General features: G+C 50.5%; 5 protein-coding genes across 5 annotated transcripts; 2 read left to right on the forward strand and 3 right to left on the reverse strand.

Moving 5' to 3' along the window:
* Positions 1–26: 26 nt before the first annotated feature.
* On the reverse strand, positions 27–716 carry TrAFT101_003065 (uncharacterized protein; the record flags this gene model as incomplete). Its single annotated transcript, XM_024903493.1, has 1 exon — positions 27–716. One exon carries the CDS (start codon positions 714–716, stop codon positions 27–29), a length of 690 nt encoding a protein of 229 aa, XP_024764189.1.
* A 355-nt stretch (positions 717–1,071) lies between these two features.
* On the reverse strand, positions 1,072–2,397 carry TrAFT101_003066 (uncharacterized protein). Its single transcript, XM_066126772.1, has one exon. It carries the CDS (start codon positions 2,344–2,346, stop codon positions 1,285–1,287), a length of 1,062 nt encoding a protein of 353 aa, XP_065982879.1. The 5' UTR covers positions 2,347–2,397; the 3' UTR covers positions 1,072–1,284.
* A 241-nt stretch (positions 2,398–2,638) lies between these two features.
* Positions 2,639–4,640, forward strand: TrAFT101_003067 (uncharacterized protein). The gene is made up of 2 exons (XM_024910527.2): positions 2,639–2,989; positions 3,046–4,640. The coding sequence occupies exons 1-2, from the start codon at positions 2,848–2,850 to the stop codon at positions 4,329–4,331; spliced, it is 1,428 nt and encodes a 475-aa protein (XP_024764191.1). The 5' UTR covers positions 2,639–2,847; the 3' UTR covers positions 4,332–4,640.
* Positions 4,641–4,909: 269 nt separating this feature from the next.
* Positions 4,910–9,546, forward strand: TrAFT101_003068 (uncharacterized protein). Its single transcript, XM_024898734.2, has one exon. The coding sequence runs from the start codon at positions 5,520–5,522 to the stop codon at positions 9,357–9,359; it is 3,840 nt and encodes a 1,279-aa protein (XP_024764192.2). The 5' UTR covers positions 4,910–5,519; the 3' UTR covers positions 9,360–9,546.
* Positions 9,547–11,170: 1,624 nt separating this feature from the next.
* Positions 11,171–11,623, reverse strand: TrAFT101_003069 (uncharacterized protein; the record flags this gene model as incomplete). The annotated part of the gene is made up of 1 exon (XM_066126773.1): positions 11,171–11,623. One exon carries the CDS (start codon positions 11,621–11,623, stop codon positions 11,171–11,173), a length of 453 nt encoding a protein of 150 aa, XP_065982880.1.
* Positions 11,624–13,720: the final 2,097 nt, after the last annotated feature.

Here is a 13,720-nt window from a genome sequence, read left to right on the forward strand (position 1 = left end):
ACACAATCTATAATTATCTATTCAACTTACACCTGCACTTGAATCTCACCCTTGTCCTTCTCCTCCTTTGCCTTGTAAAGCTGCTCAAACATGTCCGTCACATCATCCGCGCCCTCAATCACAAACTTGTCATCTATCAAGATCCTCGGCACACCCTTCATCCCCAACTTCTCAATCTCGTCCACTTCCTGATCAACATCCTCGCCTCCAGATCCATCCTCAAGCCACTTCCTCGCCACGCCCCCCTCAATACCAGCCTTCTCCCCCGCAGCGACCAAGTCATCATAGCTCGTGATATCGCCGCCCTCCTCGAAAAACATCTTCATCACGGCCACCTGCACCCTATCTTCCAGCTCAAACCCGCCCAACTTTCTGCCTAGATGCGACATCCTATGAGAATCCCTCGTATTGCCAATGCGGCCGCTGAATGTGAACCCGAAGCCTTCCTGGTCGCCCATCTGCGCCATCCGCGCGCGCTTGGAAGCCAGACGGTCGGCGCCAAAGCGCTCTACGGCGATGTCCTGCACCCTGGTGGATTGGCCCTGCGGTATGGACCTGTCTAGCTGGAAGGCGTGCCAGCGGATGGTGAATGTGGACGACGATGCGCCGGGGACGGTTTTCTTGAAGAGGGCGATGGCGCGGCCGAGGCGAGCTCGGGCGAGGTAGCAGAAGGGACAGACGGTGTCGGAGATGATTTTGATGTCGTAGTTTGCCATTTCGACTTATTGTTATTATAATCTTCTTGTTTTTGCTTACGAATGGGAAAATAGGAGGTTTGAATGGTGAGAAGTTGAACGTTGTCTTGTTTGATAGAGGCGTGCAATAATGTGAGCTTGGTTGGACATGCCTACATTCTTATATGTCATTTATCCTACACATTCATCTGAACCAAAAAATTTAATCTAAACTAAACAAACAGGAGCTGAAATAAACTACCGGCTGCCTAGACGAATCCCAAGTTTCAGTTTAAACCTGGTTGCGTGTCGTCTGTGGTTTTAGTATCTAGACTTACATGGATCGGATCTTTTGCGGAAAACAACTGCCAGTAGTGGCCCTGGATTTTCCGCCGCTCGACTAACAAATGGGCCAGGCAGACAATATCCAGACCTCTTCCACGACTGGCTCTTCTAAATTTAATGCAATTCTATTATGAAGATGCCTAAAAACTCCTATTTTAATTGCCTATCTATGGTACGGGTATCATTTTCTTCTATTATGCAGCCAAAGTAACTCCCAAATACGCCTGCCCTACGAGCTTTCATGCTCCTCATAGACTGCCACTCCTTAAGCGCCTCTCTCTTTTCTTCGCCTACCACGAGTATATGGCTCACGCCTTGATTTCCGCATCTCTTCTCGGGAGCCTCGAGCTGGTCCTGGGCGGTAATAGTCTCCTCTAGATCGCACCTGGTTCTGATTGTGCCGTATTTGAGGCGCATCCTCATTTCGGCTCCGCCCTGGCGCCGGTCCGGATGGAGACTCCTCTGTTGAAACCGGATCATACTGCACCGCTCGATCCCAGTCTTCGAGCTTTGTAAATGGACTTCTAAGCCATGATCGTAGCTCATGCAAAAATACTCGCGTATTATCTCGTCCAAGAAATTCTGATAGCATGTCCTCAGCTTGGCCAGCGCTGCCCATGATATCCACAGTCTTCAGAATTGCAACAATATACTCCAACAAGAACTCGGCGTTGTTTGCTCTTCTCCGTGCTTGAGCTTCGTCTGGACGAGATGTAGCAGAAGTAGAAGCAGGCTCCTCAGCTGTGAGAAAGGAAAATACCTGCAGTTCACGGCGGATCCACATGCGTGCCCGAGACACGAGATGCTCGTCGCTACAGAAGAGCCTTGGTGTCAGCTCCCGATATAGAGAGAGCCGGTTGGACCCAACATGCTTTGAGAATCTCTTATGCAGGTAAACATCACGCCGAAGGGTTTGAACTCGTTCTGCGGCATTATTATGAGCCGTAAATCTGGGGGTCCTCGCCGCTCTAGCTCTAGGACGAGGAAATGATGGTTGATGGGAGTATGTCGTAGTTGAAGATGGCTGCGGCTTCGGTTCTATGATGGTCGTTTCTCGGCGCTCAGGAGGGCCTCGTTGTACTTTGGTTACATCCCTCTTGCAAAGGGGACATAGGGGCTTATCGTAAAGCCAGTTCAATATACAAACATAGTCAAAACTATCATGCCCGCATGGCAAAAGTTCGCAGACATCGCTAACAGTGTCTAAGCAGATGACACAGCACTTGGTGGCGTTATCCGACTGTTCTCTTGCAGCCACCTCTTGCAGCGTATTCTGGAGGACCTTGCGATGTATTTCATCATTTTCATCAACCAGCCCGCTTTCCATGGGGTTAGCGCGACGATAACGAGGATGCAACGAAGATGCCGTGGTGAAGATGCAAGAGAAGAAGATGGGAGAAGTTACGATATCGACGCTTCATTACTTAGTCTAGTGGTTGCTTGGTGGGGCAATTGACAGCCTGTAGGACTGCTCCGTACAGGGCGCTGCTTCAGTGGGGTCGGCCTGTGGCGGTGGCGGCCGTTTTTAAGTGCTTCTTCTGCAGGACGCGCTTTTCTAATGGATGACAAGCAGCGCGCTTGCGTGCGCGACTTGCAGTTCCCCACATGACGCTTTTCGACGAAGGAGGATTCAAGTATACAAAACAAATCCTCTTCAGCTCTTTGGGTCTGTTTCTTTATAAACCTGCCTCTCGTTCTTGTTTTGGCCACGTTTGAGTTCCGTTGGCGTTCTTGTAAAAGACATGTCTCTTCTGATATCCTGATTCACTGCCTTCGATTTCAATTGGCGTATACCTACCTCTGTGCATCTCCAGCTTCTGACGCTGCAATGGAAGAGAAAGCAAAGAAAGAGTATGAAGCAAGAGCCCAGAAAGTGCGAGCTGATCTGAAGCAATGGGAGGGAGACTGGGCAAAGACTCATGGCGGGAAGAAGCCAGGCAGAGAGGACATCAAGAATAACCCGGATATAGGTAAGCTCGCATGCTAACTGCCCACTTACAATCTGCCCTCGCTAAACTCGCAAAAGCCCAGAAGTATAAAGACTATAACAAGCTTCGCGATATAATAACTGGAAAGCTGGCTCCTCTCTCAGACGCCTCCGCCCCCAAAAGCAAGCATGACAAGCGTAAAGCAGCTCACGTATCGGCGGCCGAGACTCCAATGAAGCGAGCAAAACATGCCGAGACACCTTCGAAACGACTGGCCCCGAGCGGCGACGAATATATGAATAGCCCGGCTATTTCCAGGAAGCTCTTTAGCCCTGCACCTGTGACAGCCATTGGCCCGACACCTCAGCGGGACGGGAAAGTCCTTGGGCTGTTTGATCTGTTGGTGGAAAAAGAGTTCAAGAGTCCGTTGAAGGGGGTGAAGGAGATCGGTCGCCCTGCTAGTTCCCATGCAACTCCTAGCAAGCGCAAAAGCAACTTAAGCGAAGATGCTATAGTCAAACTAGGACTTACTCCAAGCTCTGCCAGCAAACGAAAGCTGTTTTCGACACCAATGAAGAAGAGGGAAGGACAGAATATGGCCGGAACGCCCACGTCCGTATCCAAGCTCCAGTTTGATACCCCTGCATTTCTAAAGAGGCATTCACTTCCAACACTAGACGAAAACACAACATTTGATGCTCCACCTCTAAGGCTGCCGCGAAAGCCTCTGGTTCGTGGCTTGAGCGAAATCGTAGCCAGTCTTCGAAAGGTCGAGGAGGAACAGCTGGATGATGACCTTGAGGCGCTGCGCGCAGTCGAGGCCGAAATGGAATCTGGTGGCCCTCCTCCGCCCATGATCAAGATACAAAAGCCGGAGCCGAAGCAAGACATTTTGGAGCCAGATAGCCAGGCTAAACAGCTGCCTTTAGGTGGATTCGACGATGAGGGGTTGTATGACAGCCCTACAGAAGATGCTGTGGATCGTGACGGACAACCAATGAGGGTGTTTAAGAAGAAGGGGCAGAAGAGAACAACACGACGAGTAAACATGCGGCCGGTTCGAACTAAGCGACCAACAAACCTGGCTGAGAAGAACGGGAGTGATGAAGATGAAGATGAAGATGGTCAAGATACCATTCCAGATACCCAAGCTCATGTTGACAAATCAGATGTCGCAGGCGAGTCTGATGGCGAGTTTGAAGATGACCATGATACCCAGGATGCGAAGACTGAGAAGAAGCCCGCCAAGGAAGAAGGGGTGGTAAAGAAGGCAGCCCGCAAAGTGAACCAGCTGGCACATGCAAACTTCCAACGGCTGAAGCTGCGGAACAATGGTGCCAAAGGCGGACCAGGCTATAATAGCCGGTTCCGAAGAAAGAGATGAAGGAATAAGGGATTGGGCGGGTAATATCATTTTCGGGACAATGTGCGAGATAGGATCTACCATGGCGTGGGCTTGATGGGAAATGCATACATGGCGTTCTTCAGGATGGGACGGACATTCAATACATACACTCAAGCGGAATGGACTTGAGAGCGATATATTTTTGTGCTTGAAACAATCAGGGTTCTTATTCTTATGAAGCATGCATTACGCTATTGAGTCTATTGTCTTATTTGCGATGTTATGAAACAATAGGCCCAAGTTGGCTACCTTCATCCTCACTTTTACATGACTTTACAGGTATCATCGGATAGATCTTTCATTTCATTTCATTTTTATTTTTGAATTTTTCTTCCTTTTCAATCCTCTTTCATTCTCTTCTTGTTTTCTCTCCACAAAGCCAATAGCTAGCTAAGGAAGCATCTCAAAAGCCCAAAAATAGCCATCCCTCCCAAGAACAAAGAGGCCTTTCACCTTTGCGGTTTACGGCTCGTCCTTTTATTCTCCCCCTCATCCTTCGGTTTCATGCCGAGAAGCCTTCCGAGAAACCTTCCGAAGATTTGGCACGTCGTCTTCGAAGCCTCTCTTATACCCTCGGATACCATCGGATACAAGATCAGATTATGATACGAGTATGCTCTTGATTGCTACCTAAGGTTACATGAGTATTTCGACTTGCAGGATCTCAGTTTTCATTTTTGCGGTTCCAATTTTTTACCGCAGCTTTTATCTTGTTTTACGGAAATATCTCGAAATCCTTCGTCTCAGCTAGACTCACCTGCAAACACCCGCTTTCCCCCCAGTGGACTTATTACCAAATCGCTGCAGCCGCCTGCAGCTGGCAGAGTACGGAGTCCCAATTTAGCACTCCATTTTTGTTCTTGAATTCCTTTCTCGAGTCGCATATATCCTTTTTGATCTCATTTCTGTTTTCCCTCCTGCTTTTTTCTTTGGCCATTTGCAAATTTTGGTGGGAGTTTGATTTGGTTTTGAAGTTTTGACACTCCCCTTTTCTGTTCTTTTGGGATTTCACTTGGAGTCATACAACCGGTCTAGGGGTAATTGTTCTGCTTTCTTTTCGCCATAATCACGACCTATTTGCTTTGACTCAATTCCGTGGCTAATAATCAACATCCGGTTTTGTTGTCTATCTTTGAGATTTGGAAAGGGGCCTGGAAAGGGGGGAGGATGGAGCACAGCGCAGTGTCCAGCAACGCAGCTCAGAAACTGATTGCTTCACCAAGAAGGAAACTTGTAACCAAGAAAGCTGAAATCTGCTTGAGAACCAATGCTTCCAGGATTCAGGCCTGGTGCGCTACCGTCTCAAGTTTCAACAGCCGCAGATCAGCATCGCCATCGCCTTTTACCTGTTATCGATTGCTACCTCTTGACTTGGACGACACTACATTGGACTCTAACAGGACCCTGACTGGTCCTATCGAGCCAAGCCAATCCTTATCTCGTCCTAGCTCACCGCCTTCATTCCGCTCAAGCATTGAGGACTCCGAAGCTACTGATCCTTCATCAGCTAGTCCCTGTCGGGGTGGTCGCCAACCACACTCAACTGACAACCCATCTTCAACTACACTTTTTAATGTTGATATACCTGAATGCCTGCTACCCGCACCAAAATCTAGCTATGTGGGCTTCGAGTCTCCCAATGGCATGCCAATCATGCCCGAGAGGAGGGCTCTTCAAACGCTCTCCCCATATTTGGATAAATCGCAGACAAATAATCGAGTTCAGGGTTTCACAGAGATACTGCTCGATGACTTTTCAATATACCTCGATACCAACGACTATCCGGAAGAGATGCGGTCTCTCCATCACCTAAACACAAAAAATAGACACAAAAACTTCTTTTTTGACGGCTTTCTTGGCATTGGCAACAAGAGAGTATATGTGCGTCGTGTACAGATAGTTGCGGTTCCCATCGGAAACTACGGCTCTCTCTCTAAGCGCACTGTGCAGGGAAACATCTGGCTACAGTCTTCTTTAGGTTCTAAACAGGCGTTATTTTACAAATTGGGAAACCCGGCAAGGGAATATGGGCGTTTCTTTTACCCCTTCTTATGGGTTGCGGATTTGGCGAAACATTTTGTGGATTTTCTTTGCATCATGGGGGAAAACAGGCGCAAGGTTTCTATTCATCACTTTCGATCGACTTTTGCTGCATGGCTGAGGAAGAGCCACATGGAATCCCCAGAGTTTATTGAGTGGCTAAGCCAACACCCAAGCGAAGACTATCGAAGCTCGGTTGTTGCTAACATCAAATTTCTCTACAAGGAGACTATAGGAGTGCTGGGTCACCTCAAATCTTCCTTTCACACTATATGGGCTGAAGTTTTGGAATTTCAGCTGTTTAAGAGCTTGCCTATGAAAGCAGATCCCCCAACAATCGTTACTCAGTACATATTCGATTGCTTTGAACATTTGCCGTTTGGCGATCGTCTTCAGGTCATCCCTTTGAGTATAGAGACTACTAATCTTCGCAATGATTTGATCCGACAAAGGCACTTGGAATACCCGTCAAACTTGCATCAGATAGCCAAGGATCTGTCTGCGCCATCACAAGAAAGTATCAATAATATTAAACCAGGCGACACCATATCAACCCACCGGGATGATGTGGCATCGGGGACGTTATGGAAGAGAGAACTATCCAAGGGCTTCTCAGACGTTGACAGATGGTTTGCCCTGGTACAATCTGTCCACGTTAACAGGAATGGACTGCGCACGTTTGATGTGATCTGGTACTATCGGCCAGTGGATACACTCTGTGGTTTGATGAAATATCCATGGAATAATGAACTATTCCTCTCAGACCACTGTTCTTGTTCCGAGCCATCCAAAATCGACGAAAATGAGATTCTCGGCGTCCATGACGTCGAGTTTTGGGGTACATCCACGACAAAAGCAGAGTTCTTTTGCCGTCAGACCTATCTCCAAGAAGAAAGAAGATGGGTGACTTTGAAGGAAAGCCACTTATGGTGTGAGCATACTTGGGTACAATCTAAGACGAACTCCACACCGGCATATCGACCCGGACAGCCATATTTGTTGCACTTGGATCTAAGTACTGCCATTTCAGAACCTTGCGAATTTATAACCTCTTTTAGAGAAAGCGGCACCAGAGTTTATCAATTCAGACGACTTCTGCGCCGTAAACAAGTTGATCCAAATGCTCCGAACGCGCGACCAAACGAGCTTGTATACAGCGAGCAAACTGTCAAAGTGAAGAAGAGTCAAATCTTAACCACTTGCTCAGTGAGGTTCTTTCGAGATGGTGATAAAATCCCTACGCCATATGATCGTGATGGTACGGGAAATCTCTTCTACATCACTCACCAGAAAATTTTCATTGGCGGAACTGCATTTTACATCCCGTTGGAAAGAGCACCAGCTTCTCTGCATCAAGGATATGATCCCCTCCAAGCAATAGAAAAACTCTGTGGAATTGACTTATTCTGTGGAGGAGGTAACTTTGGCAGGGGTCTTGAAGATGGCGGATGCATTCAAATGAAATGGGCAAACGACTATGACAGTAAAGCAATTCACACCTACATGGCGAATGTAAAAAACCCCGAAGACGTTCATCCATTTCTCGGCTCCATTGACGATTTGCAACGACTGTCTATGCAAGGCGAATTCGCAAAGAATGTACCCAAGATTGGAGATGTCGACTTTGTGTCTGGTGGCAGCCCCTGTCCTGGCTTCTCTGCTCTTACCAACGACAAGACCACCGCAGCACAGAGGAAGAACCAGTCGCTTGTCGCAGCTTTTGCATCCTTCATAGACCTCTACCGGCCAAAATATGGCGTCTTGGAGAATGTGCCCGGCATAGTCAACAAGAAAACAGCACGAGACCAAGATGTTTTCAGCCAGCTTATCTGCGCTCTAGTCGGCCTAGGCTACCAGACGCAATTCTTCTTCCTTGACGCATCGTCATGCGGGTCGCCACAGCGCAGATCTCGCATCTTTGTCGTCTTTGCCGCCCCTGGCCTCGAGCTACCAAAGAAACCGGCGCAAACGCATTCGCATCCTCCAAACACGCGAGAACTCGGCATCGGATACCTGCCCAACGGCCAACACATGGCAGCTCGGGAAATGGCCAAAACCACTCCATTCAAGTACGTGTCCGCAGAAGAAGCGGTGTCAGACCTGCCTTGCATCTACGACGCCCAGCCTGATATCTGCGTTCCATATCCCGACCACCGCGTCACGAGAGGCTTTACCAGAACGCAGCGAGCTCGCATATCTGCCGTACCAACTCAGCCATGGGGCATGGACTTCTCGCAGGCCTGGTATGGAGAAGCCCGATCCAAAGCACAAGCCGGCGCGGGCACAATGACGGCAGCTGAACGAGACATGTTTGCCAAGGCGAGCGATTCGTCCTCGAAACAACCCATGAACACGCTTCCTGCCTCGAAGGCATACGGGAGAATGTTCCCAAACAAGCTGTTTGAGACGATTGTGACGGCGACAACCCCAACCGATGCCAAGAACGGGCGAGTGCTCCACTGGCGAGAAAACAGGCTCATAACCGTCATGGAAGCACGAAGGGCACAGGGTTTCCGCGACGAAGAGGTCCTCCTGGGCGACCCCGCGACGCAGTATAAAATCGTTGGCAACAGCGTGGCAAGGCAAGTCGCCGTCGCTCTCGGGGTTACGTTCCGCGAAGCATGGGTTACGAGTCTACAAAGACAGAACAAGCGCGGGCTTTCAAGTCGTCGTCGACAAGCTGCGCGAGAGACAGACGCAATGGATGCTACGTATGAGCCCATCGTATCGGACATCATGTCGGCCTCCCAGTCTGGGACCCTTACTCCCAATACTACGACGACCCAGACGACTGTTTCTAGGGACTCGACGCCTCTGACATCTGTAGAGAGCGTGCGACACGGTGGCTGTAGCTCAGTTCAACAGACAAAACTCACCACAGCTGGCTATAAACGTGCGTCGTCGGGGACTCTTGTTGTGGAGATTCCTCAATCCCTAAAGAGACGAAGGTTGGGCGGTGGAGCTTGAATGCTTGAATGCCTGAATGCCCTGCCCACCTATAAGCAGCAGAGTTGGCAAATAGCAAGATTGCTACCTCCTTTGGCAAATTTAGGTACATACATGCTGCTACCATTAGTATATGGCGATAAGATCACAGGACAGAGTTTAAGTTGTTTTTAAAGTTAACATAGCAATCTATTAAGAGAAATAAAATGGACCATGTAACGCTCAGATCTAGTAACCTATGCACTCATTCGTTGAGTCGAGTTGACAGGAGTGTTTCTATTCGAGCTATTGTAATGCACCATAACTTTACTTGCATCTGCGCTGCTATACAATGGAACCCGCACATAAGCAGGTACTTGAATGTATCGTATCTACAGTGCAGTGTAGCACTCGAAACGACCTCTGCTGCAAGTGGATATCCTTGTCCTGCAAAATGCGATCTGTCAAATCAAACCGCGTGAGATCTACGGGAATACCATTTTAGCACGATTTGCATCGGGAAGGCCTCATTTCCGGGTTTCGTTTTTAGCCTTATATCGCCTGATATTAAGCGCTTAACGAATGCAGCCGACAGCAGGGCACAGCAGGGCTCCTCTGCCGAGTAATTAGGGTAGCAGTAGTACATACTGTCTCGATATTCCCTTGCCTCGTTCGCCACTATGCTTACGTTAAGGAGTTTGTTCTTCGTATAAAGATTGTCAATCCAGCCACGTCAGATCACGACCTACGAGTGCGAGTACCTGCTCCATACCGTGCTTTTACATACTGCCGACAACTCCACGCAGAGTCGCACACACGTCGCCCCTGATACCTAGTAGTAGTAATAACAAATCATGCACTCTGCAGTACAGTAGAGAGAGTCCTCTTTAGATGAACCCGAAGACTCGGCACTCGGGCGCGCTGAGGATGACAAAAAGGACCGAAAATAAAGCAGGCTCTCGGGACACGATCGACAGGCTAGTTGTTTCGGACGATGTCGACCCTCGGCCTGCTCATCTCCATCATCGACTTTTTGGTGGTTGAAGCTATTTCGGCGTTGCTCACGCAATTTCCCCATCGGGTAACCTCTCGTTGCAAGGGTCTGGTGCTAGCTCTGACGTATCGACAGGATACCCAGTCAATGTGCGCGGTTGGCGATATTGTCTCCATATTAGACGGGAGGCTTGCTCGTACCTGTACCAGGACACGCAAGTAATACTAGTAGTACTAACATAGTTACCATCTTGGCAGTAAGCCGAATCGCAAAGAAGAGGGCAGAGGACGACGGCTTCGCAAGCTTACTGCAAGTCTTGGTAAAGCGCAGCCCCGATGCTGACTGTGTATTCTCACACATGGCTCGCACAAGGCGTTCATGGCTTGGTTGCATTGCCCACGGCGCATGCCACACGCATGCCACATGCATGTGCGTCCCCGACTGATGGGTAAGCTAAGCTGAGAGCAGAGGCCCTGCCCCTGTCCCTTGAAGCTCAATCTGCGACCATTCGCAGAACGCCTGGCCGGGGGCCGCGGTCACGCATGCAAAGCCAGAATGCCATCTCCATGGGGTAAGGGATGCGGTTCTGGGCACGAATTGGCGCCGTGCTCGGGATTCCGCTCCGGACGCAAAACCTGCACTCCGGCTCCCATCTTTGCGCCAGCTTCACATGTTTGGCTCTTCCTCGCTGTTATACATGGCATGCACTTTTTCTCTTTCCTCCCCGCGGAGCACAGGGCCGGGCAAAGATGCCGTTTCTTGCCTGCTGCGCCGGTGGATTGCGGACACCAATCCTGGACGAGTTTCACCGAGGGCAGCACACACACAGCTGCTGAAAGGAGGCCGTCATCTTCCTTTGCTACCCCTCACACCACGCAGACTTTATATGCCGCGTCGCACGAGCGGCTTGAGGAAAATTTGGGGCGGCGTGATATCCATAGGTGCTTGCAAGATCCCAGGCCGAGATGGTGTGCGACGAGCATTCTTTGTGCTCGGACTGGCTGCTCGTGCCGCGACAGGGCGATACAGTCTGTATGGCTGATTGCCAGAAGGCTGGAGGCGGAATATCCATCCGTATCCCAGCAGCCCAGTCGCAGGATTGGCCGTGCTTTCTTGTGCTTCGTGCTCCATATGAGGCGGTGATGAAAATGCGCTTTCGGGCTCGAGAGCACCCGTGGCCGATGATATTCACAATCCCGACGCCACGTGGGCGATACGGACCAGCAGCAGCAGCAGCAGCAGGCGAGCCTAGCTTGGCTTGAAGAGGCTCCATGTCAAATACTGCCGGGAACGAAAACGAAGATGCATCCATTGTGTAGCCCTTGTCGCAGCCAGGAACCCGAGTCGTGGCGCTGGTTCGAGAGTTGCCTGTGCAAGGTACGCATGTAAGTGGGTGCCAGGAGGCGAACAAGCGAGCGCGCAAATCGACGTCGCCAAGTTTCCGAAAGTACCGACAGGGAGCGGAAACCGCGACAGGGGACCCAGCGGTGCTTTATACGGCACGAGACGCTGCACGAGCACTTGGATGATATATTGATTGCCAGGCCTTGCATCCAAGCCGCTGCGAGTCGAGCTTTGGGTGTCATACCTACTATGTAGTACTTGGCATGTCGAACTTTACATGTCATACTTTACAAGTCTTTACAAGTGATATACTACATACAGCACCTTGGCCCGCGTACAAATACGGCAGCTACTCGACTACAAGGCGTGGTTTGGCACCTCGCACATGCTATGTACTGTAATAGCAGCGGCCCTGACAAGGGCCACCAAACGGGTATATCGTGTATCTGCGACCTGGGCTCTGCCTGCTCGTAGCAAAAGTGACGCTATGGTTTGTGGCTGGCATTAGGTGCTACGTTGCCGGGTAATACAGCGAGAAAAGAGCAAGGTGAGATAGCCTTGCAACTAAAAGCGCTACTATTAGTAGTAGCAAGAGGTAATAGTATGCAAGACTCGCAGGATAAGCAACCCAGGGCAAAAGCCATCGTACGACCAAGAGCATAAGAAGGATCAAGTACAGTAGCCTGGCTTACCTACTAGGTAGTTTTACCTAGTACCTGGTAATGAGTGCCAATTAGCTAGATCTGCAGGTACGGGGTTTCTGCTCCCGACAGAGCGAATGACTTGAAGCTGCCGTCTCCATCCGGTGACAGTTGGCGTCAAGACGAGCTTCAGCCTATCACAGGACGCGGCTTCATAATATGGAGAACAAGTTCAGCGCACATGCGCCGGCGGAGATACTTGCCTGCATTCCCTTTGCCTGAGGAGCTCCGGCGAGAGCGAAGACGGCGGCCATTGTTCTTTCTCTCCTTTCTCTCTCTCTCGCTATTCAGCCTCTTTTGATGTGCCGGGCCCAGTGCGCTGATCGTCGGAAATGGCGAACAGCAACAATACGAATACTGCTAGCACGCGTCCTTGTGCCACCCGGACAGCTAGCAGCCTAGCTCTGTTGCTTGGACAAGACGGCCCCCCGAAAAAGACGAAAAGATGGGGGCGATGGAGCCGTGCCTCTTGAAACCGGCGCCGATTCGGGCATGGCCGACACCTCAAAGCGTCGAGTCGAGCCTTTCACGCCCAACACACCAGCAGCACAGCAGGACAAGCAGTACAAGTAGTACAAGCAGTGCAACTACTAAGGTAGTGCGCTTGTGCTGCTAGTGCTGGCACCAGGTGCGGGTACTATGCCCAATGAAGTACCGAGCAAGTACTTGTGCAGGCACTCTCAGGATGAGCGAACTCTGGAGGAGAACATTTCGAGTCCCTTGAAAGTATTCCGTCTGCCTGCCTACCTGCTACCTGGCAGTCAACTCCTCGTGCGAGCTTGAGATTGCAACATGCCACTATACGGTGCCAGGCATGGCTATGGAACCAGAGCGAACCTGCCTGGTGTCTGGCGCCTTGCCCTGGACCGGTGCCTGGCTTTTGACATGTCCCAACGGGGCGAGCAACGGGCAGGACGGACGAATCAAAGCGGCAGTGAAAGATGACAGAGGCACATGCATGCGGTGCTTGGTCTTTGGATTTGAAAGAAACCAAGGCCGTCTTGCTAGCCCGACTCCGCAGCGCATGGGGCGGTTGCAGGGCCTCGCTGGACCAACGGCGGCTAGCCTTTAGCCCTCGACTTATTTTTCTTTCTGGAAACTGGCGAGGAACGTTTGGTTCGGCGGCCGGGACCTCGGGAGAAAACGACCGCCCAAAATAAGGCATGCCCGGCACAGTTTCGCCTCGCACGGAGTTGATGCGGCTTGATGGAGCCGTGCCCTCCTACAGGCGTCCCATGCCATCGAGGCCGCTCGCCTTTGCTTTGCCTAATGCGCTGTCCGTTCCTGGCTGGGCGGCCCCCGGCTGCTTGGCACAGGAACTTTATCCATTGCCGCACCCTCGCTTGCTGGTCAAACACGCTGGA

This window comes from Trichoderma asperellum, chromosome 2, assembly GCF_020647865.1.
Source record: "Trichoderma asperellum chromosome 2, complete sequence".
In the NCBI taxonomy this organism is placed as follows: domain Eukaryota; kingdom Fungi; phylum Ascomycota; class Sordariomycetes; order Hypocreales; family Hypocreaceae; genus Trichoderma; species Trichoderma asperellum.

Excerpts from the sequence above, each read along its gene's own strand:
- TrAFT101_003066 (XM_066126772.1), bottom strand. The coding sequence starts at position 2,346 with ATGGAAAGCGGGCTGGTTGATGAAAATGATGAAATACATCGCAAGGTC.
- TrAFT101_003068 (XM_024898734.2), top strand. The coding sequence starts at position 5,520 with ATGGAGCACAGCGCAGTGTCCAGCAACGCAGCTCAGAAACTGATTGCT.
- TrAFT101_003067 (XM_024910527.2), top strand. The coding sequence starts at position 2,848 with ATGGAAGAGAAAGCAAAGAAAGAGTATGAAGCAAGAGCCCAGAAAGTG. Across the intron at positions 2,990-3,045 it reads CAAGAATAACCCGGATATAG|CCCAGAAGTATAAAGACTAT; the intron begins GTAAGCTCGCAT and ends AACTCGCAAAAG.